Genomic DNA, 21,456 nt, shown 5'->3' on the forward strand with positions numbered 1-21,456 from the left:
AATAACAAAAACCTTAGGATTATAAAATATCTAACTTAAAATTATTTTGGAAAATATTTTATCAGAAATTTCAACTGACCCTCAAGCACACCCACATTTTTTTTTTTTTTATCAACAGATGCTTCTGTTGACAACAATGAGATAAAACTAAATGCTAAGTCAGTATGTAAAATGTGGCTGTCTTTCAAAATAAAAGAAAAGCCTTCAAGTAATGAATGGAAATATTATCTCTACTATCATAACTAAAACCTGGGGAGTGGAAAAAAAAGACCAATAATTAAATATTACATAAAAAACATCAAAGAAGAAAGTTAAGCCTGGCCAATGTGGCTCAGTGGTTGACCATCAACCTATGAACCAGGAGGTCATGGTTCAATTCCCAGTCAGGGCACACGCCTGGGTTGTGGGATCCCCAGTGTGGGTGTGCAGGAGGTAGCCAATCAATGATTCTCTTTCATCTTTGATGTTTCTATAGTATCTTTCCCTCTCCCTTCCTTTCTGAAATTAAAAAAAAATGTATTTTTTAAGTTAAAAGCAGGATAGAGTAGTGTAGCCAAACATATTTTCATTTCTTAACAATCAGGGTTTTTAAGAGAAAATTGTGAGAATTGCTGTTATAGAAAAATGTGATAATTTTTATTAGTGAGATTTTAAATAGATTTTCCCTTGAAATTTAATAAACTGCAAAATAACAATAAATATATTTGGTGATTGGTTCCATATCTATCTATCTATCTATCTATCTATCTATCTATCTATCTATCTATCCATATCTATCTATCTATCTATCTATCTATCTATCTATCTATCTATATGGCTAATATGCTAATTGTCCCTCCAACCCTATGACCTATCGACCATTCACTATGATGAGCACTGACCACTCTGGGGCAGATGCTCCAACTGGTAGGTTTGCTTGCTGCTGGGGTCCAGCTGATCAGGGCCAGGCAAGATGGGCCAGACATGCCTTAGAACCTTCTCATGGTCCCTCCCCAACCCTGGTCATGCACCAGTGCAGTCCCTCGACCTGGCCTGCAGCCTCTAGCAATCCAGGACCCCTCGGGGAATGTCAGAGAGCCAGTTTTGGTCTGTTCCCCGCAGGCCAGGCCAAGGGATACCACCAGTGCACAAATCCATGCACCAGGTCTCTAGTTTATAATAAAAAGAAAAAAAGAAGAGACCTCCCCTTTATTGCTTATCTCTAACAGGCAAAGTTTTTGAATTGTGGAGAGACAATCTTATAATGCAGTGAAAAAAACATTGAACTAGAAGTCTAGAATTGGTTTTTCTAACAAACTAAAAAAATTTAGGAAAGCCATTCAACCCACAACCTCAAGTACTACATATGTAAGATAGAGATGTTTTAGGAAATGACAGCTATATTTTATTCCTAATTCTGTGACCCTTCAGAAATATTTGGATGGAACAAAAGAACATGCCTACTTGGAAAACATTGGGTATGTTTAATAATGAATAAAATATTCATGTATCTATTTTTAAAGTAGGTACAGTTTATAAGATTATAAGAAAAAAGGAAATATATGGATGAGTTTGTTGTATAATGAATGTATCCAATACCAATTGAACAGCTAGAAAAGAAATAAAATCTAGGAGCCAGAAATGTTTTGTTAGTTTGTAGGAAATTGATAATGCTAGAGTCACAGTAAGGGAAAGAAGATGAAATTAAAATAAATATATGATTTTCAACAAATAGAAATCACACAGGATGAGAACTCACTTCCTGAATTGTAATTAGTTTATTTGTACCAAGAATAATTCTCCAGTTTCCAATTATCTTTGGGAGGAAAAAATATCCATTAACAAACCACTTTCTATGTGAGATACAAAAATATGACTGTGTTTTCCCCCTTACAATCCTAAAACACATTGTCTCCCATTTAATGATAGTACACTATTCACATCGTATTATTGCTCCAAATGGCTACAATCAGACATTCTGCAAAGCATGAGTCAGGGATGAAAAGATTTCTCATCTCAGTTTGGGCTATAGAGTCATATGAATGTTGAATGAATCCAAGATAAATTCATGAGCAAAGCTTTTCAAATACTTTTCCATTTAAACCCATGCAACCTACTTTTATTCAGGTACTCTAGGGTAATAAAAGTTTCCATGGCTGCTGATTAAGAATTGCTTGAAAACATTTCCAACAGATAAGTGCTTTTCTCCTCATAAGCATCAAGCGACTTTCTCAGAGTGATGATATTCAGGTAGATGCATTCATTTTGTTAATTAAACATTTCAAGGCATAACCTATAGTAAACCAAGATATTTTGGACTTCCTTTCAAAGTGAGATTCATTTCTCCATTTTGATTATTAAAAATAAATTCCAGAAATGTTATTTTACTCCTATAATGGAGTTCAATAACACTAGTAAAGTGCATTTACAGAATATTTAAAATCAAAGTTCACTGCCAATAAATGTGAAAGCTCCTTGTTGTACTTGAATTACTGTGATTAATAAAAGTGATTCTAATTACTGAAAGAGCATTTCCATTTTCAAATGTTTATTTTCCGTATTGGAAATAGCTCCACACAAACTTAGCTTTCTATAAAACTTCAAGAGATTATTTATTAAATCCATAGAATTTTCTAAAAAGACATTGAAGATCCTGGTGAAAATGCTAAAAATTTTAAGTAATAACAAAAACAAAAATCAGTGCCTCAAAATAACATTTGGAGCTACAAGAACTGAAAGAAGGCAAAGGAAATAGTACAACTCTGGAAACATATATCACAGAAAAATTGATCATAATAATACTATGCATCTAAATAATAAGAATTGTCCATCAGAATTCTTTGAAATATAAAAAACAGAGATTTTTATATACTATATACCATATAAACAGACCTAAGCTGCAGTTAGACATTCTTAGTGCTGCTGAGGAGGCAGGAGAGGTTCCCACCACCACGGCTGTACTGGCAGCCATAAGCCTGACTTGTGGTTGAGCAGAGTTCCTCCATGTGGGAGCTCACTGACCACCAGAGGGCAGCTCCTGCATTGAGCGTCTGCCCCCTGGTGGTCAGTGTGCATCATAGTGACCAGTCATTCCCAGTCTTTCTGCTGTTAGGGTCAGTTTGCATATTACCCTTTTACAATATAGGATAGAGGCCTGGTGCACGGGTGGGGGCCAGCTGGTTTGCCCTGAATGGTGTCCCGGATCAGGGTGGGGGTCCCTCTTGGGTGCCTGGACAGCCTGGGTGAGAGACTGATGGCAGTTTTCAAGTTGCCCACACCCCCTTCAGGGTTGGGGTCCCCACTGGGGTGCCTGGCCAGCCTGGATGAAGGGCTGATGGCGTTTTTTAGGCTGTCCATACACCCTTTAGGGTGTGGGTCCCTATTGGGGTACCTGGCCAGCCTGGATGAGGGGCTGATGGCTGTTTTCAGGCTGCCCGCAGCCCCTCAGGGTGGGGGTCCCCACTGGAGTGCCTGGCCAACCTGGATGAGGGGCTGAGGGCTGTTTTCAGGTGGGCCAAGCCTGCAACTGAAGCTCCCAGTCTCTCCATTTTTTTCTTTTTCTTTTTTTTTATTCTGGGATTTATTTACCTTCTGTAATTAAAACTTTGTTGCGGCTCCAGTTCTGAGGCCAGCTGGCTGAAAGCAGGTATCTGGGGTTTGTTTAGCTTCTATAATTGCAACAGTGTTGCTTAGAGTGCAGCTCAGAGCCCAGCCATTGCAGGCGGCAAACCTTGGCTTCCTCCATCACTGGAGCAAGAAAGCCTCATGTTCGCTTCAGCTGCCTGGCTGCCAGCTGCCATCTTTGTTGGCAGTTAATTTGCACATCAATCTGATTAGCCAATGGGAGGCGTAGCAAAGGTACAGTCAATTACCATGTTTGTCTATTATTAAATGGGATAGCCCCTTACTAAAATGAAGAGTATTATTAGATAGGATGTGTGTGTGTGTGTGTGTGTGTGTGTGTATGTGTGTATGTATATATATATTTCTATACCATAAAAATTCCAGAAATGCTATTTTACTCTTATAATGAAGTTCAATAATACTGATAAAGTATATTTACAGAATATTTAAAATCAAAGTTCATGTCCAATAAATGTAAAAGCCCCTTGTTGTATTTGAATGACTGTTTTTAATAAAAGTGTTTCTAGCCCTAACTGGTTTGGCTTGGTGGATAGAGCATTGGCCTGCGGACTGGGGAGTCCTGGGTTCGATTCCGTCAAAGGCATGTTCCTTGGTTGCGGGCACAGCCCCAATGGGGGATGTGTGGGAGGTGGCTGATCTATGTTTCTCTCTCATCAATGTTTCTTTTTTTAAAAAATATTTTATTGATTTTTTACAGAGAGGAAAGAAGAGGAATAGAGAGTTAGAAACATTGATGAGAGAGAAACATCGATCAGCTGCCACCTGCACACCCCTCATTGGGGATGTGCCCACAACCAAGGTACATGCCCTTTACCGGAATCGAACCTGGGACCTTTCAGTCATATATATATATATTTAAAAGTGTTTCTAATTACTAAAAGAGCATCTCCATTTCCAAACATTTGTTTTCCATATTGGAGAAAGCAGTAACTAAATTCGTAGCAGAAACATTAAAAGCGGCAATAGTTTATACATATAAGTCATCCCAAAGTCTCAAAAAGTTTTCCTTAACATAGTTTCTATCTAAAACAATAAAAAAATATATCAATCCCTTGATTTTCCAGTCACTGAAAAATGGAACAGCTTGATTAGGACTAAAATCTTAATGGTTTCTGACTACTTTAGTGTGTCAGGTATCCTGGTCACAAATGAAAAGAAAATTAATGGGGGGGGAAAGGGAGGATATGAGAGGGGCAACACTATCAGTTATCACCAAAAGCCATGATTACAATTTCAATTATTCATCAGGGATATGAATATGATAGTCATTAGTGTAAATGAAGGGGTCCCAAACAAACAAGTTGTGAAAATTCTATTAGTAAATTGGGTAAGATTATGTGCCCAGGCTATATACATTTTTATAATCGTTGCAATGTATAAAACCAAGTTCCTCTAGAAGGAGAATGTGTAATTCACTGAAGGGGTTAAGATAAGCCTGGGAGAATAAGAGAGACATATAAGCAAATATTCTAACAGACTAAAGAGAAACTCAGAGGTAAGAGAAAAGCACATGATTTGAAATTGAATAACAAGACCCTGGAATTATGCTTTAATTGAACCTATCATATGATGAATGTCACTGCATATCAAATTAGTCTGTTGTGAGTTTCCAACATTTATGAGCAAGTGACTTACTATATGACCCCTTCCTGCCATTGTCTGCCCATTTATTCATCTTTGAAATAAACATTTGATATCTACCACTTAAAGTTCAATCATAACAATGAGACCTTGCCAAAGAAATATATATATTCTTTTACAAATGTTTATATACATATGCAGATGTTTCTAAATATCATATATTATAATTTAGATTGCTTTAATGATTATTGCTCTGGGAATGGGTCATGAACATTAATTTCCCTTTGTGGCTGAAACTAGACATGGGGATGTTCAGTGGATAGTAAGTACCGCCACATTGCGTAGGTGAATTTGAGCTGGACTGGAGTTTCATTGGTGGCGGTGGAGGAGGTGGTGGTGGTGGTGGTGGTGGTGGTGGTGTGTGTCTGAAGTTGGGGCAGGATAGATTCTGGAGTGAACCACTATGGATATTGTCCAGTAATGTAAGAAGGAAAGTGAACTTTGCCTCCTCTGCAACAGGTATGTTCTTGAATTCTTAATCCAAACAGTCATCTGCTTTGGACTAAAGACACTCTGAGTCTCTTATTCACAGCACTTACTAGATTCTCTCCATTATATAAAACTTTCAAGATATAAATTTATTGTTAGAAATATGACACTAAATAGGATGGCAAGTTTTCCAATAATGGGCTTAATTATAGAGACTGGGTTAATACAGGCTATATACTGACTACTGGATCCTCTGTTATTTGCTTCCCATTGAGCTGTAGATATTTGATTAAGAGACTTGTAGAATTTTAGAGTTAAAACGGACATTAAACAAAACAAAAAGGTTGTTTCCTGCTGTTACTGTGATTGTCATGTATAATACTGTCAATCACACCTAAAATTAAATTTCTTTCTCCACCTCACATAGCAATTTCTTGTCAAAATAGCAACTAGATTGTATTTCTTGTGTTGGCAAAATGTTGACATAGATTATTGTCCATTTTCAAATTAGCATTATTTTAATCCTCATTATGTAATCTACAAACATAATTTCACTTAATCTTTACAACAGTCAGGGATAGTATTATTATCCACATTTTATAGATAAAGAAATTGAGACTCACTGGGTTTAGTAGTCCCAAAATCACACAGCCAGTAAGTAACAGAGTCTAAATTTCAGCACAAGTGTGTCTGACAGAAAGGCTACATACTTTTCTCATTAAACATATAAATTTAGCCTAGTTGTTAGAAAATGATCTTGAACTACAAAACCAATAATTCATATTGAGCATGCACTTTTGTGGGTGATTAGAATAATCAATCTAAATATTTGCTTGGAATAATCAATAAACTGTTTCCCTATCCTCTGTGAATACCTACAAAGAAATTGCACATAATCTTACCTAATGACCAGTAAAATAACTGAGTATAATTTTGGTGACCAAGTGGCCAACTCTGCTAAGCATCAGGATATGACGATGGAAAGGTCACCCTCAACTGCCCTCCCCTGCTGGCCCGGTTGCCCCTAACTGCCCTTCCCTGCTGGCCTGGTCGCCCCCACTGACCTCCCTGCAGGCCTGGTCATCTCCAATTGCCCTCCTCTGCTGGCCTGATTGCCCACAACTGCCCTCCCTTGCTGGCTTGATCACCCACAACTGCCCTCCCCTGCCGGCCATCTTGTGGCTGTGGGAATCGCCATCTTTGAGGGTTTGGAAGTCAATTAGCATATTCCTTCCTTATTGGCTGTGAGCGCCACCATCTTCGCAATGGCATGAGGGTCAATTAGCATATCCCTCTTTATTAGATAGGATGTTTACATACACATATATACACACACACACATACACACACACACACAAGGTTTTTATATATAATTATATGAATGCATACAGTTTCAGTTTACAAAAAGTGCCATAAGGAACCATAAAGCACAGTAATATGAAAAGTAAATGTTATTTTAGATATCATAGAATCAGAATACAAGTACAATGTTGAAGAATACCTGTACAATATTTAATCACTGGCCATCTGAAAGCTAGGCTGTTATTTCCTCTTTCTAAGTACAAGGCAGAAAATATTTTAGTTCATTAAAAGTACTTTTTGCAAAGCAGTGCATTTCCCAAGAATGTAAAGCTACAGATTTTATATTTCTAAACTTAATGTTGAGAACTTGAGTAAAAATTCTAAATCTATCTGAAAAACAATTATACCTAGGAGCTAGAATATCTCTGCTGTACCATTTTATTTCATCAGCTTACATAAGAAAACAATTTTATGAAGATACTAAGCATTACTATGCAATTAAGATTGGTTGCAAAACCAGTTTTAATCTATTTTTTCCAGGCTACATTTTCCTATTAGTGATAAAGTTCAAAGACATTACGTTTAGAGTATTAAATTTTAATGCTGGAAAAAACCCAGTCTTCTTAGTAAAAAGTGAGTGGCATTGGCAAAACAAAGCAAAATTAAGACACATAAGGAAAAACAAACAAACTAGTGTGTAAAATTCCTCTTCTAAGAAAAAAACAAAATTGATCCCTTAAATATTTAATTTAATATTTACTTTTTATATCTTTGAATAAATTCCATTTTAGAAGATTGCTTAAAATGCTATTATTTAAATTATTTTTCTTTTTGGTAATTTTGATTGTGATGAACAGAAACCAGAACAACCAGAATTTTGGAGAACGTTTAAAGACATAGAAAACTTTGATCATTTAGAAATTTGGCTTTGAGGTTCACCTGAATTTATCTTCAAGGATACAGTGTCTAACACCTTGAACACACCATCTACTGAATGAAACACCACCTTACATCAAAGTAAAAGAACATGCAATAGGTATCAAAGCAGGAAATCTCTTGTTTTGATCAGCATCAGTGAAAATTAAGTAATCCTTTTCATATTCTCTCCCAATTCTGAAAAATGAATTCTCCGTACCAGGCCAACACAGACAAGATTAGTCCAACATTTGTGACTGCGTCAATATACATTCAAATCCTAAGCAGACAAACCCTACTCAGTTATGAGAGCTGACAGTGTCCCCGCTCCAGGCGATAAGGCTTCAGGCATTGCATACACCTTGCTACCTGCAGCAGAATAAACACTGACAACTTGACAGTTTGTCAATTGCAAAGCCATTCAGTCTTTCTGAGACATGGAGATACTAGGAGTGGAAACAATTTTGTACACACATCTAGTAACTACTGTCATTATTTGTATGGTAAAGTTTTCTCTTGATAAGTATCCTTGAAGACATTGTGTGTGTGTGTATGTGTGTGTGTCCATGTGAAAAAAAAAACTGCCCCATTTATAAATAGAGCTGTCAATCCGCAAACTAATTCAAAGTACCCTTAAAGTTACTTGAGAGCTTAAAAGTAGAAACAGACCACAGTAAATGCACGTACAGGTAATAAAATTATATTTAACACTGTAAAGAAATGAGTATCATAAAATTCAGACTATTGGTTATACTATACAGAAGGGAGGAGGTTGGGAATGTAGTATGAGCGGGTGTTTAGGATGCTTGGTATGTCCTATTTCTTGACCATAGTAGTAGTTGTTTCCTTGAAAATAATTCACAACACTATCCTAATATTTTTTGCAGTTTTCTATGTTTATTATGCTTCAATATAAAACAATAATTAAAACACATTAGAATAGTTTCAGCTCCTCTAGCAGAGGTTTTTATTGCTGATTAGAACAACTCCTTAATTATGTCTAAGTTTCTCTGCATCCTATACTCAACACTGAAAAGGAACAGATACTGAAAGAACCTCTTAACTTGATACAGCAACATTATACAATTAGAAATTTATAGTTATGAACCCTGTATGCACATGTAATTACCTTGGGTTTTTTCCTACCTCAAATATGTAAAAATGGCAAATTCAAACTATAGCAGCCATTTCCCCAGGGGCTTTTATATTTCTCCTCAAGAACGTCATAGTTCCGGGAGTTCATGAAATATTCTTTACTGCCCTCAGTTTCTTCTTACATGTGATCTGAAGTATAGCGCCAGAGCTCAGTTCCTGCAAGCCATTTGCTACTTCTGCATGCCACATAGAGAAGCTGAAATACTGAAATGTCAGTTTTATAGAAGGACTTCACTCTTACTAAATGAAATTCCTCTAAGCTCTTTTTATGATTTTGTGTATGTTACAAGTTGAAAACCACGCAGCTATGCATTGTACAAATATTAAATTCATTACTTTACAAAAATTATTATAATGAATGAAAGATTATGCTAGTTCCCTAGGAAACCATCAGATTCCTGTACCCTTCTTCCTTTAAATTAGCCTATGAAGCATAAATAGAATTCATTGACTAAAACTTCTGGTAAGTACTTAAGGTCATTTAAATGTCTAATTCTCCCCCTTTCTTCTTTTATAAATTACAGTAGAAACTGCAATGTATACTGTGAACGTATTGTATAAAGACATTCAAACACAACCACAGTTACTGCACAAAAAGCATATTTATCAATGTTTCTGGTCTTACTTTGCGAATGCCTCGGCCAAGCTCCTCTCCATAGTTGGTTCCAAGAATTTCAAAGTGGACGTTGGGATTGCCTCCATTTTCTCCAAATTCTAGCTCTCCAGTCAACCCACTAACTCCACCCTAAAGCAGAGAAAAGATACTGATGTAAGTTTTCAGAAAAAAAGTAAAATAATAATAATAATAAAGCATAAAAGATAGTTCTAGTAAAACAATTTCCACCTATAAAATAAATATTATTGAAAGCATGCAATTTTTAATAGGCTACTTTTTAATAAGTGCCCAGCATAAATTGAAGAGCAATTGAAAGTAATCTTGAGAATCACTTAATCCAAGTTTATCCACTTCACAGACAGAATATTTAGATCCAACGAGTCAAATGATTACACAAACTGACAGGATGTTCCCGCTGAGACTGAATCCCAGGCTAGGTTTGTTGCCTTCATACCTTCTGACACACATGGATCCATCAGTCAGAAAACTAGATGCTTTTGGAGAGAACAGATCTGCTCTGGAGACACATTGGATAATATTCTTTCTCAGCACAATGCCATTCTAATTGGACCTTAAGTGATTTCTTGGATTCTAAAAGCCAGGGTTTATAACCTATTAGAGGTTTATTTTTCCTCCTTTTTAAAATATCTTGTCTAAATGTAAAAAGGAAAGCTAAATTGGGCTTGAAATCTGTTTTTGCTCTTAACCAGTAGTGCTGGCTGTGGAGATTCATTGGGAATTTCCAAGCTTCATCTCTCATTCAACATGGCAGGTGTTCATTTTCCTAGCAGATGGTAATGTAGGTCAGACTTCTCTCTTTCTTGTTTTCCATTCTTTTCTCGTTTTAGTTTATCATTTAGGATTTTATAAGTAAAAATCATATTCGGAATCACTTCTAAACTACAGTACTTCTAACTTGGAATTTTAGGCTGGTAACCACATTTATCTGAACAAGTTATCTCAGTTGGTACATTGCTTTAAGTATCACCTCTATATTGATAATTAAATGTACAGACAGTCCCCAATTTATGATGTGTTTTGACTTACGTCTTACGCTTTTTTTTTTTCAACTTGGCAATGGTGCAGAAGCAATTCAAATCAGGTATGAACAGTGCTTGGCATTTTGATTTTTTATTGTTAGCCCCCTGAAGTTCGATACTCTGGTGATGCCGGTCAGCAACAGTGAGTACAGCTAGGAGTCAGCAATGCAATTGCGAGGGTAAACCCCTGGTACTCTCGAGGGCACTTAGTTACCAGCATTTTTTGGATATTGTGTCCTGAGCACATTAAGATAAGTTAGACTAAGCTATGACGGTTGGTAAGTTAAATGAACTAAATTCATTTTTGACTAATAATATTTTCAACTTAGGTTTATTGGGACATAACCTCATCATGTGACAGAGCACCTGTATTTCATTTGCCATAACCTCTAACTTAACTTCTGGTCTTTATTGGCAGATATTATGCTAACTGCTATATCTCCTACTGCATATGTGTCTTATATCCGTTGCATGATGCTAAGTTCATAATAGGCATTCAATAAAACTATTGCTTACTCATTACTTTTAGTATTTAATCTATTTCATTTTTCAACAGTTATAACCAGCAAAATTGATCCTCCATAACTATTTCCTAATGAGCAACTTCTCTTTTATTATCCAACTTTATTAATAAAAATATGTTGAATTTGATGGTTCTGTGCTCTTCTCACGTATGATTTAGTCAACACCATGGATTTGGTCTATGCTGTCAGAATCTACTGGTTGTGTAAACCTGGATAAGTTATTTAATTTCTCTATGTCCCAATTTCAACATCTGTTAAATGGGATTATTATAAAATAATAGTACCAAACCCAGAAGGCCATTTTGATTTTTATATTACATGTAAAGAATATAGTAGTGTTCAATAAATTGTGGAAGTTTAATTACTATCATTATCACCAGCATTACCATCTATGTTATTTTTTCATTCTCTACTTTTGAAGGTTAATTCTGCTAAAAATTGTAAGCATGATCCTGATTTTTCAACTAATGTTTATTAGGGTGACAAAATGTCACTATATGCTTGAATATTCACATAGCTTTGGAAAATATTTTTTTTCAAAATTTGACTCAATTACATTTAACCAATTAGTGCTTGGATAGAAAAGAGTTAATGCAACTGTTCCAGGACCTGTTCACTCCTTTTACTGTTGGAGGGTAAGGATAGGGTGAGAAAAAAATAAAGGAGATAAATTATCCAATTCTTTCAAGTCAGTTATATCCTGCATGTTCGCTCATACTAATATTTTAAAGAATTCAATTATCACTTAACATTTTAAAGATCAGGATAAGTGTAGTGGATCTTATGATCATTAATATCTACAAATGGTAAATACAGTGGGAATTTGACTTACAAAAATAGTATATATTACTACATTTAAGTTCAAATAACTGGTATTCAGTAACATTTTATAAGAGCTTATCTTATCCTTAATCACACTTTAGTAATATTCTTAAAATGTCATAATCTTAATTTTTTGTCATAGTACTTTATTTCTAAGAAAAAGAGGAACTATATTGTATGTCAATATGATTTTTTAATTGCTAAAATGCTATACTCCTATAATTTCTCAACTTTTGAACATTAGACTTCCTGGCACTGCATTATTATTATTAGAGGCCTGGTGCATGAAATTCGTGCATGGAGTGGGGGTCTCCTCAGCCCAGCCTGCACCCTCTCCAATCCGGGACCCCTTGGGGGATGTCCAACAGTTGGACATTCCTCTCACAATCCCAGACCACTGGCTCCTAACCACTCACCTGTCTACCTGCCTGAATGCCCCTAACTGGCCCCCTGCCAGCCTGATCACCCCTAACGGCCTCTGCCTGCTGGCCTGATCACCCCTAACTGTGCCCCCTCTGCTGGCCTGGTCACCCCCAACTGTCCCCCCCACTCTGCCAACCTGGTTGCCCCACACAGCCTGATGTTCGGTCGTTACTATGACAGCATCCTGGACAATTTGCATATTCCTCTATTATTAGTATAGATTCCAAACCAATACTCATATGGCCATTGCAGGCCAATGTCTTAATTCTTAGCTTGTATCTAGTACTGAGCATCTTAGTCCACTTACATTACACAATGAATGAAACCATAAATCAGGGACCTGTATTTAGTTTACTGTGGCCTACTTTGTTCACCTTATGACTTTGTAATTTATCTCCTTTATGTTATATTATTTTCTAAAAACATTTAAAAATTTTTTTTATTGATTTCAGAGAAAAGGAGAGAGGAAGAGAGAGACAGAAACATCAATGATGAGAATCATTGATTAGCTGCCTCCTACACACCTCCTGCTGGGAATCAAGCCTGCAACCAGGGTCTGTGCCCTTAACCAGAATTAAACCTGGGACCTCTCAATCCAAAGGCCAACACTCTATCCACTGAGACAAACCAGCTTGGGCTTTATGTTATATTCTTAATGAACATTTAGCATGTTTAACCAGTAAAACCTTCTCATGAAGATGGAAGGGATGATTGAGAGGTATTTCAAGCAAATAAACCCTTCAACTGACCCACACTTGAATTCTGATTTTTGATTGCTCAAGAATATTCCCATACTCTTCACCTTTTTTTTTAATTATTTATCCTCATATCAGCCTTGTAAACAGAACCTTGGCCAGGTGGCAATGAACAGTCATTGTATTCATGCATGCACAGTTATGGTTTTTAATCTCTTGATGATATAGCAGATTCTAAACAAAATAAGCTAATGGGGCATTGATAGTATGAATAACACATAAATGATTTCTCAATGTCCTTTAAAATGAGAGTAAAATTTGCCGCCAGAGAAAACCAGTAAAATTGGTTTGGATTGCATCCTACCCTTTCCCCATTGAGCATCAAATATGGAAAGCATAAGAGAAGAAAAATTAAAAGTGTAGAATCAAGGTTGGGAATAATTTACCATTGGATAATCAGTTTCTGAAAAAGGAAATTTTTTTTTCCTTAACAAATAGGATAGATACATTTGAAACAAGAAGAAAAAATATTACTAAAAATTTATTTCACTCTGTTTATGAGGTTGAAGAATTTTCTTCTATACTGAGTCTGCAAACTAACATAGATTCTTTTGGTAGATCATATGGAACATCAAGTATTTTACACTCATCTAATTTCCTTATACATATTCCTAGGCTCCTTGCAACCTACAGACTTGCTTGGTAACCAAGGACACCTTGTTAAATAAACATGAGCCCTGCAAGGCTGTGAGCACATTGAGAGATGCCAGACTTAGTGGCATGTCTTGATACCCTCATGTTTCATAAGTTAATTTCAGATAGAGAAATACACACAGAAGGAAAATACTACTTTTGCTACCCAGAAAAGAAATATAATGGGTAGATAAATACTAAGATACATGATGCAAAATAAAAAAAAATTGAAAACAAAAAATAATTTATGTGAAATGGTTAGGGAAATTTGATATATATATATATATATAAAATCTCAAAATATTCATTTATAATAGAGACTGGAGGCAAATTAAAAATGGTAGGTTACTAGCTTAGCTTACTGATCATGCTATTTACATCTCAGGAAAGAAGAAATTGAGGCCCAGACAACTAGCTATTTGAGGTATCTGAACTAAAACCTTCATCATGTGCCTCATACTTGTTCCTCTAAATTATGTAAACTGAGTGTTCTACATAACATATGTATATCATGGTGGATTGCTTAAAATATATGTTGAGTTAACTTAAACTATACCATTTTACCCACTTTATGATTCAAATGCCATTGTAGTTGGAGTATACACTGAGTCCACAATAAAAATATTTCAAAGGCAGACTGATTTTTTAAAAACATTTATGGCAACAAGTGTATCTGTGCACATTTTGTACAGAGGCTAACTTATATTCCAAGTCAATACTATTTCTGGTAAATCAGGTTATGTTTTCCAAAATTCTCTCTCTCTCCTTCAGGTGTATGAATTCTAAATGGTACCTAGTGATTTATATAAAAAACAAAGTAATAGATTTCCATTCCTCAAGTATACAGATGCAAAAACAACAACAAAATCCCCAACTTTCCAGAGTTATTTTTGTCCAAGTCATTTTCTTCTTCTTCTTCCCACGCATTCATGTTAAATTGCCAAATCTTATTTTAATAACCTAAATATCTCTTTAAGATATCTGCTTTCATCCATCTCCATGACCCACATAATTGCCATTGCTTCTTCTGAATTAGAGCATCAGCCTCTCAAATTGGTGTTTTCTCATCCAGTCCATCCAGTCCAATAGCAGAATGGATTCTCTACTTGGCAGCCACTGAGTAATACGATTTTTTTTAAAATACCTCAGTGGCTTAACCTTACCACTCAAAATTTAGGACCTTTTAACATGGTTAAAAAACAAACAAAACCTGTCGTGATATTTACCCTGCCTACTTCTTTGATGTAATGTGGAACCATGGCCCTCTTCTGTCTCTATTCTAGCCATCTGGTCTTATTTTATTTTTTTATATATTTTTATTTATTTCAGAGAGGAAAGGAGAGATGGATTAGAGATAGAGATAGAGACAGAGATAGAGACAGAGATAGAGATAGAGATAGAGATAGTGATAGAGATAGAGATAGAAACATCAATGATGGAGAGAATCGTTGATCAGCCACTTGCTGCATACCCCAGCCTGGGGACGGAGCCTGGGCATGTGCCCTGGCCAGGATGGAACCATGACCTCCAGTTCATAGGTCGACATTCAACCAATGAGCGATGCCAGCCAGGCATCTGGTCTTATTTTAGACTAGGGGCCTGGTGCACGAAATTTGTGCACTAGGTGGAAGGTTCCCTCAGCCCAGCCTGCCCCCTCTGACAGACTGGGAGCCCTCAGAGTATGTCCTACTGACTGCTCTATAGGGAGCGGGCCCAAGCTGCAGTCTGGCCTCCCTCTGTGGGAGGTGACCAGCTGATCAGGGGAAGGCGCCAGTCCCATCACCCCGCTGCTGCAGCCACTACCATCCACCGCAGCCGCCAAGGTGTTCTCATCAACACGGACTCCAGTAGAATATGTTTCCATTCATTTTTAGAGAGTGTGGAAGAGAGAGGGAGAGACAAAGAGAAACATAAATGTGAGAGGGACACTTTGATTGGTTGCCTCCTGCGTGAGCCCTGACCTGGCCCTGGCCAGGGAGGAGTCTGCAACCTAGGTACATGCTCTTGATCCTAATCGAACCCAGACCCTGTGGTCGACAGGCCAAGACTCTATCCACTGAGCCAAACTAGCTAGGGCAGGATTAGTAACTTTAGGGTCCCAGGTTTGATTCCTGTTAAGGGCATATACCTTGGTTAGGGGCACATTTCCAGTGGGGAGTGTGCAGGAGGCAGCTGATCGATGTTTCTCTCTCATTGATGTTTCCAACTGTCTATCCCTCTCCCCTCTTATCTGTAAAAAAATCAATAAAATATATTTTAAAAAAAGAAAAGAAAAGAAAAGGTATTTCCTTTTTAGCTCATGCACAGAGGACCCCCTGTGTTGTGTCCATTGGGCTAGGGGCATGTCCCTGCCGACCGGGGGGCATGTCTCCAAGGCTGGCAGCCAGCCCCGCATTGTGGGTGCCGGGCTTGGGGGCGTGCAGAGACCCTGGGCTGCACACACAACAGCTGCTGGGTCTCCGCACACCCCTGAGGCCAGCAGCCAGCCCAGAGCATGCACAAGCAGCCATGCGGCAAGAACATCCACTTGGCGCCTGCGCCCATAGACCCAGAATGGCTGGGGGCATTCTGGAAACCCAGATGCACAGGGCCTATGCACAGGCCTACAGGCTAGGAGTGGCCTGGGTCCTAAGGATGTTCCCCGGACCCAGGCCACTTGGTGCCTGTGTATGCAAATTAACCCGCTATCTTTGTTAGGTTAATTTGCATACTCACTACTGATTGGCTGGTGAGCATAGCAGAGGGACAGTCAATTTACATGTTTCTCTTTTATTATATAGGCTGTTTAAATGTGACAAGCTCCCTTTACTGTGAGCTTGCTATCATTCTAATGCCCTGCATGAAACATTCTTCCTCCCACATTTCTAGAATGCTCCTCTCTTTCTTTTCCTCGTTAATGACTACTCATCTTAAACATTTCTACTATCTGTCACTCTTACACCTAAAGTAAGTTCTCCAGTCACATATTTCCAGAACAGTCGGTGTTTCCCCTTTTGGATGATTGATCACACTTGTAATTATTTTTGATATTTCTATTTTGATTCCTTATTCTGTGATTTCACAGTACACCATATGGTAGTATTTAATAAATATTTGTTGAATGAATAGATTGCCATATAAGAATTACAATAATTTCAATATTTTGTCATTTTAAAGTATACTCTTTCGGATATCAACATGTATAAAGATAGCTTTTAGATATATTTATCAAAACGTTTCAATATGAGAAAATGAATTGGTATTAAGAGACTTGAGATCCTGCCACAAATGTTATATTATATTTTCCCACATTCAGCATTGAAAATAATTACTGCAAAGGATTTAACAGGAATTGATTATTTAAGCCAATGTGGATTTAAGAGCCTAGCAAATTGTTTTGTTTTGTTTGTTTTTTTTATTGAAGGATCTATCAAATCTTAATTGGCTTATTCGTGCAGAATACACAGGAAATGTCACTGGTTTTATATGTAATCATATATTGTAAATGTAATATTTTTTTTAGTTTTTGTTTGAATCATAGAACAAAAGATTTAAGCATAGTCTTCCTAAAGCTTAGCCCTGATTGTGTCAGACCCATGCTCAGAAAGTTTTTAGTCGTTCACTTCCCTAGAAAATAAATTCCGTTCCTCAATTTCTTTCCAGTTCCAACTATGTCCCTATGTACTTCGTGTACTCAAGTATTTTCATCCATCTTTCTCATTGTCCACATATTTTATTCCAATAGGTATGTCAGCTGGTGTGCCCCCACCACCTGAAGTATGTTCTTCTCCATAGCTTTACCTATCTCAAAACTGTTAATTTTCAAATTTGTATTGAGATGCTATCAGTTCCATGTACTTTTTTTCTAATCTAATTTATCGGTTTGGGATCAGGTTCCCCAGGAAAGAGCTCTCAAATGTAGATTTGTGTGCAGGAGGGTTACCAGTGGCCCTCCTAGAAAAGCATCTGCAAGAGAGTGAGAAAAGAGGGGTTGGGCAGAGGGAGGGGGAAATAAATGCAAACACAGCAGCAGTTCAGTTGATCCCATGGGCCAGCCTCTAGTTACTTTACAATAACTTTTTGGAGTTGTCACAGATTGAGGCAAGGGGCTCTGACCTTTCTGGCTCTGCAATGACCAGTCATGGGGGGCATGCTTTTCTGGAAAGGAAGTGGAGAGCTCCCTTTGCCCTGGACAGGACAGTTCCTGGACCAGGGGGCTTGGCTGTGTGCTGTCTTGACCAAGAGTCCCTCAGCCTGAAGCAGGGACTTGAGCGTGTGCACACTGCACCATGGCCTTTTCTAAGATTCCACAGAATCGTATTTTTAGCAAATTTGGGGCCTTTGTTGTCTCTCCTTAGAGTATTGCTTTTTGTATACTTAGCCAATATAGGCTCTAAATTCCTTTTCAGATGATCACATACAAGAATTTGAATAATACGTTCCACATGCTAGGCATTTGATAAATATGTGCTAAAAGAGTGACGAATTCATGAATGAACAAAGAGTACTCTTCGAAACCATTTCAATATTAACAGTACGAAAAAATAGGAAATGATTGTCATTTAATCATAGAACAAGTCTACAAATACAGATAAGCTGCCCATGCTGCATGGGTGTAAGGCCACTCCACAATCTGTAAGAGTGATGGCCGATCTGCACAGATTAAGCTGATTTTGAAACGCCCCAGTGGAGTGGTTTTCAAACTGTGGCTTTGAAAACAAATTACGGTGGTAATAATGGAGCCCCCTTCTGCTCTCTTCCCAAGAAGTTCACCTGTTATTTGTTTTACTTATTTAACATCAAAGATTTAAATGCTTATTGTAGGGTATGCAACATCATCAAATTTAAATTATATATGAAAACCCCTTACTAAAATGAATAATTAAATGCAGCTTCTAATAATTAATAAATCAAAACATGCAGATATGTGCAAATAAACTTTTCCACAAAAGCTTTTCAAAATGTAGTCTGAGCCTTTGAAATAGTCCTCTTGCTGCCTCATCAATGTACATTCCAACTTCAGAGCATTTGAAAAGGCCATATGAAAACAAGGATATTGTTTATATAATATTAACACTGGTGTATATGCCCCTGATTTGTTGGTGTATGTGTGTGTTTGCTTTAACCAAATGATTTGACAGTAGTGACATGTTTACTTCTGCCATGAACAATAAAAAGAGGAAATGGTATGGTACACAGAACACAGAATTGAAGCCAGGAAACATGGCATTTAAAACAAATTTGCTGTATAACCAACACTTAATAAATCAAGTCATTTAAGTTTTCTGAGTCTCGGTTTCCTCTGCCTTAAAATTGGGGAAAATAAGTAAGATTAACAGTACTTTACCTTGCTACTCTAAAATTGTATAAGCTGCTAAAAGCAAAAAAAAAAAAAAAAGTATAAAATAGAGTAACACAAAAATAGAATACATTCTTTACAGAATATTTTAAAAATATCTTTTCAAATAATACCCTTAGTATACTTAATAACAAAACACCTGTGGCATTTTTATTAAACTAAAATTGTACAAGTTTCAACGTGGAAGCTAAAGCACTTAGTCAAGAAAAGTTTTTATCTGGTTTCGAACTATAAGAGAAAGTTTATTTAGAAAATCACAGAGGTAGAATCCACAGAAAATGTCATTGCTTTTATATGTAATCACATATTTTGAGTGTAATATTTTTCTTACACTCAAGAAATGGGCTCAAGAAACAAGTTAGAGAGTAGTGATGGGGAACATTTTGAGCTCGGCATGTCAGCATTTTGAAAAACCCTAACTTGACTCTGGTGCTGTGTCACATATAGAAATTTTTTGATATTTGCAACCATAGTAAAACAAAGACATACTTTTGATATTTATTTTATATATTTAATTGCCATTTAACAAAGAAAAATCAACCAAAAAAATGAGTTTGCGTGTCACCTCTGACACGCGTGTCATAGGTTCACCATCACTGTTATAGAGGCAACAAATAAATTAAATTTTCCCTATCATTACTTTAAGAAAACCTTTTATATTTTAGGATAAAATGGCAAAGTTAACCTAGAAACTAATAATTTCCAGTAACTCGTTTATAATCTTATGGCAGACATGCAAACAAGCTGCTTGAAGGAATTATATTTGAGTGATCTGGTAGGGCTTATCTCATATTACAAACCCCAAGCACATGGGTGATTGCCATTAGGAAGTCTAACATGACAAACATGGCCCACACTGCCATCTCCAAAAATGACTGACATCCTGCTATCTGTATGTACATGCAGATTATAAGTCCTGATCCACCCCCACCCCCAACAAAAGGGCACTTTAAGAAAATTATCTCTACTATATATGTTGTTAATTAGCACAGTATTTTTATTTAAAATGGGGGGAGGGGTCAAATACTTCACTAAGAAAATTGACCCCAGTTTAGAAATTTGTATGGAGCCAAATAATGATTTTAAGAATTTTTTCTATTGGTGGCAATGGCAGCAGCTGATTGGCCCGAATGCTGCACTTAAATGGAAGCAGTGCAATGCCAAGTGTAGATGAATAGAACACAGCACTGAGCACAGCTTCAGAGCAATGGAACCGTTTTCCGGCCCTGTCAAAAAGTCACCATCAGCCAGGGCATGCACTGCCTCCTCAAACATAGCTTTGGCAATGGCTATGCCAGGTTGTCCCCAGATATCTTTAACGTTTGAGTATTTCAGAGCTGTTGTTTTACCCTTACATAAAATATGTTGTTTCAATGCCTCGGCTAAGTCTCCTTTCCATTTAGGAGAGGCAACACTCATTCCTGTAGTAAGAATAGACAAGCCAGCTCAGGGGTCAGTAGCAGACAGACTCTTAGAGAGCTTCTCAGAGGTGCTTCCACTTTGAAAATCACACTTCAGCGTGGCTTCTGCAAAGGCGATTAATAATTCCAGCTCTCAAGTTAATGCAGACACCATTTCTCAGCTACTACTGATTATGTGTACGTAAGCTTTCACGAGAGCTGCTGGCTTCCTGGCTCAGCCAAGGCATGGCCGTGAGTGTAAGCCATGCAGTCCCTCAGCACTGCCCTGTCCATGAATGCCTCCTCCTCCTGCTCTTTCCCCTGGTAATACAGTCACAGGGCAGTGAGCCCGGTGCCTGCTACAAGCTTCAAACTGAGGGTCCACTATGAGGAAGATCAAATCAAACCTTATGTAAAATAACATGTAAGGTAGCTGAAAATTTTCTTTTTTTTATTTGCTTTATTTTAATTTTCAACTGCAGTTGACATTCAATGTTATATTACTTTCAGGTATACAGCATAGTGGTTAGACATTTATGTAACTTAGGAAGTGATCCCTGAAATAAATCTTGCTTGCACCTGACACCATATACAGTTATTACAATATTATTCCCTATGTTGTACTTTACATCCCCATGACAGCTCTGCAACTCCCAACTTGTACTTCTTAATCCCTCACCTCATTCATCCAGTCCCACAAATCCATTCACATCTGGCAATCGTCAGTTTGTTCTCTGTATCTATGAATTTGTTTCTATTTTGTTTGTTAGCTTATTTTGTTCATCAGACTCTACATATAAGTGAAATTATATGGTACTTGTCTTTCTCTAACTATGCTA

General features: G+C 37.1%; 1 protein-coding gene across 1 annotated transcript in view; it reads right to left on the bottom strand.

Annotated features, from left to right (window-relative positions):
* Positions 1–21,456, bottom strand: part of GRID2 (glutamate ionotropic receptor delta type subunit 2) — a 690,454-nt gene that overhangs the window by 522,450 nt on the left and 146,548 nt on the right. Inside the window, exon 6 of the mRNA XM_015562999.1 lies at positions 9,692–9,811. Coding sequence (XP_015418485.1) covers positions 9,692–9,811 — 120 coding nt within the window. The remainder of the gene's footprint in view (positions 1–9,691; positions 9,812–21,456) is intronic.

This window comes from Myotis davidii, unplaced genomic scaffold (genome assembly GCF_000327345.1).
Source record: "Myotis davidii unplaced genomic scaffold, ASM32734v1 scaffold958, whole genome shotgun sequence".
In the NCBI taxonomy this organism is placed as follows: Eukaryota; Metazoa; Chordata; class Mammalia; order Chiroptera; family Vespertilionidae; genus Myotis; species Myotis davidii.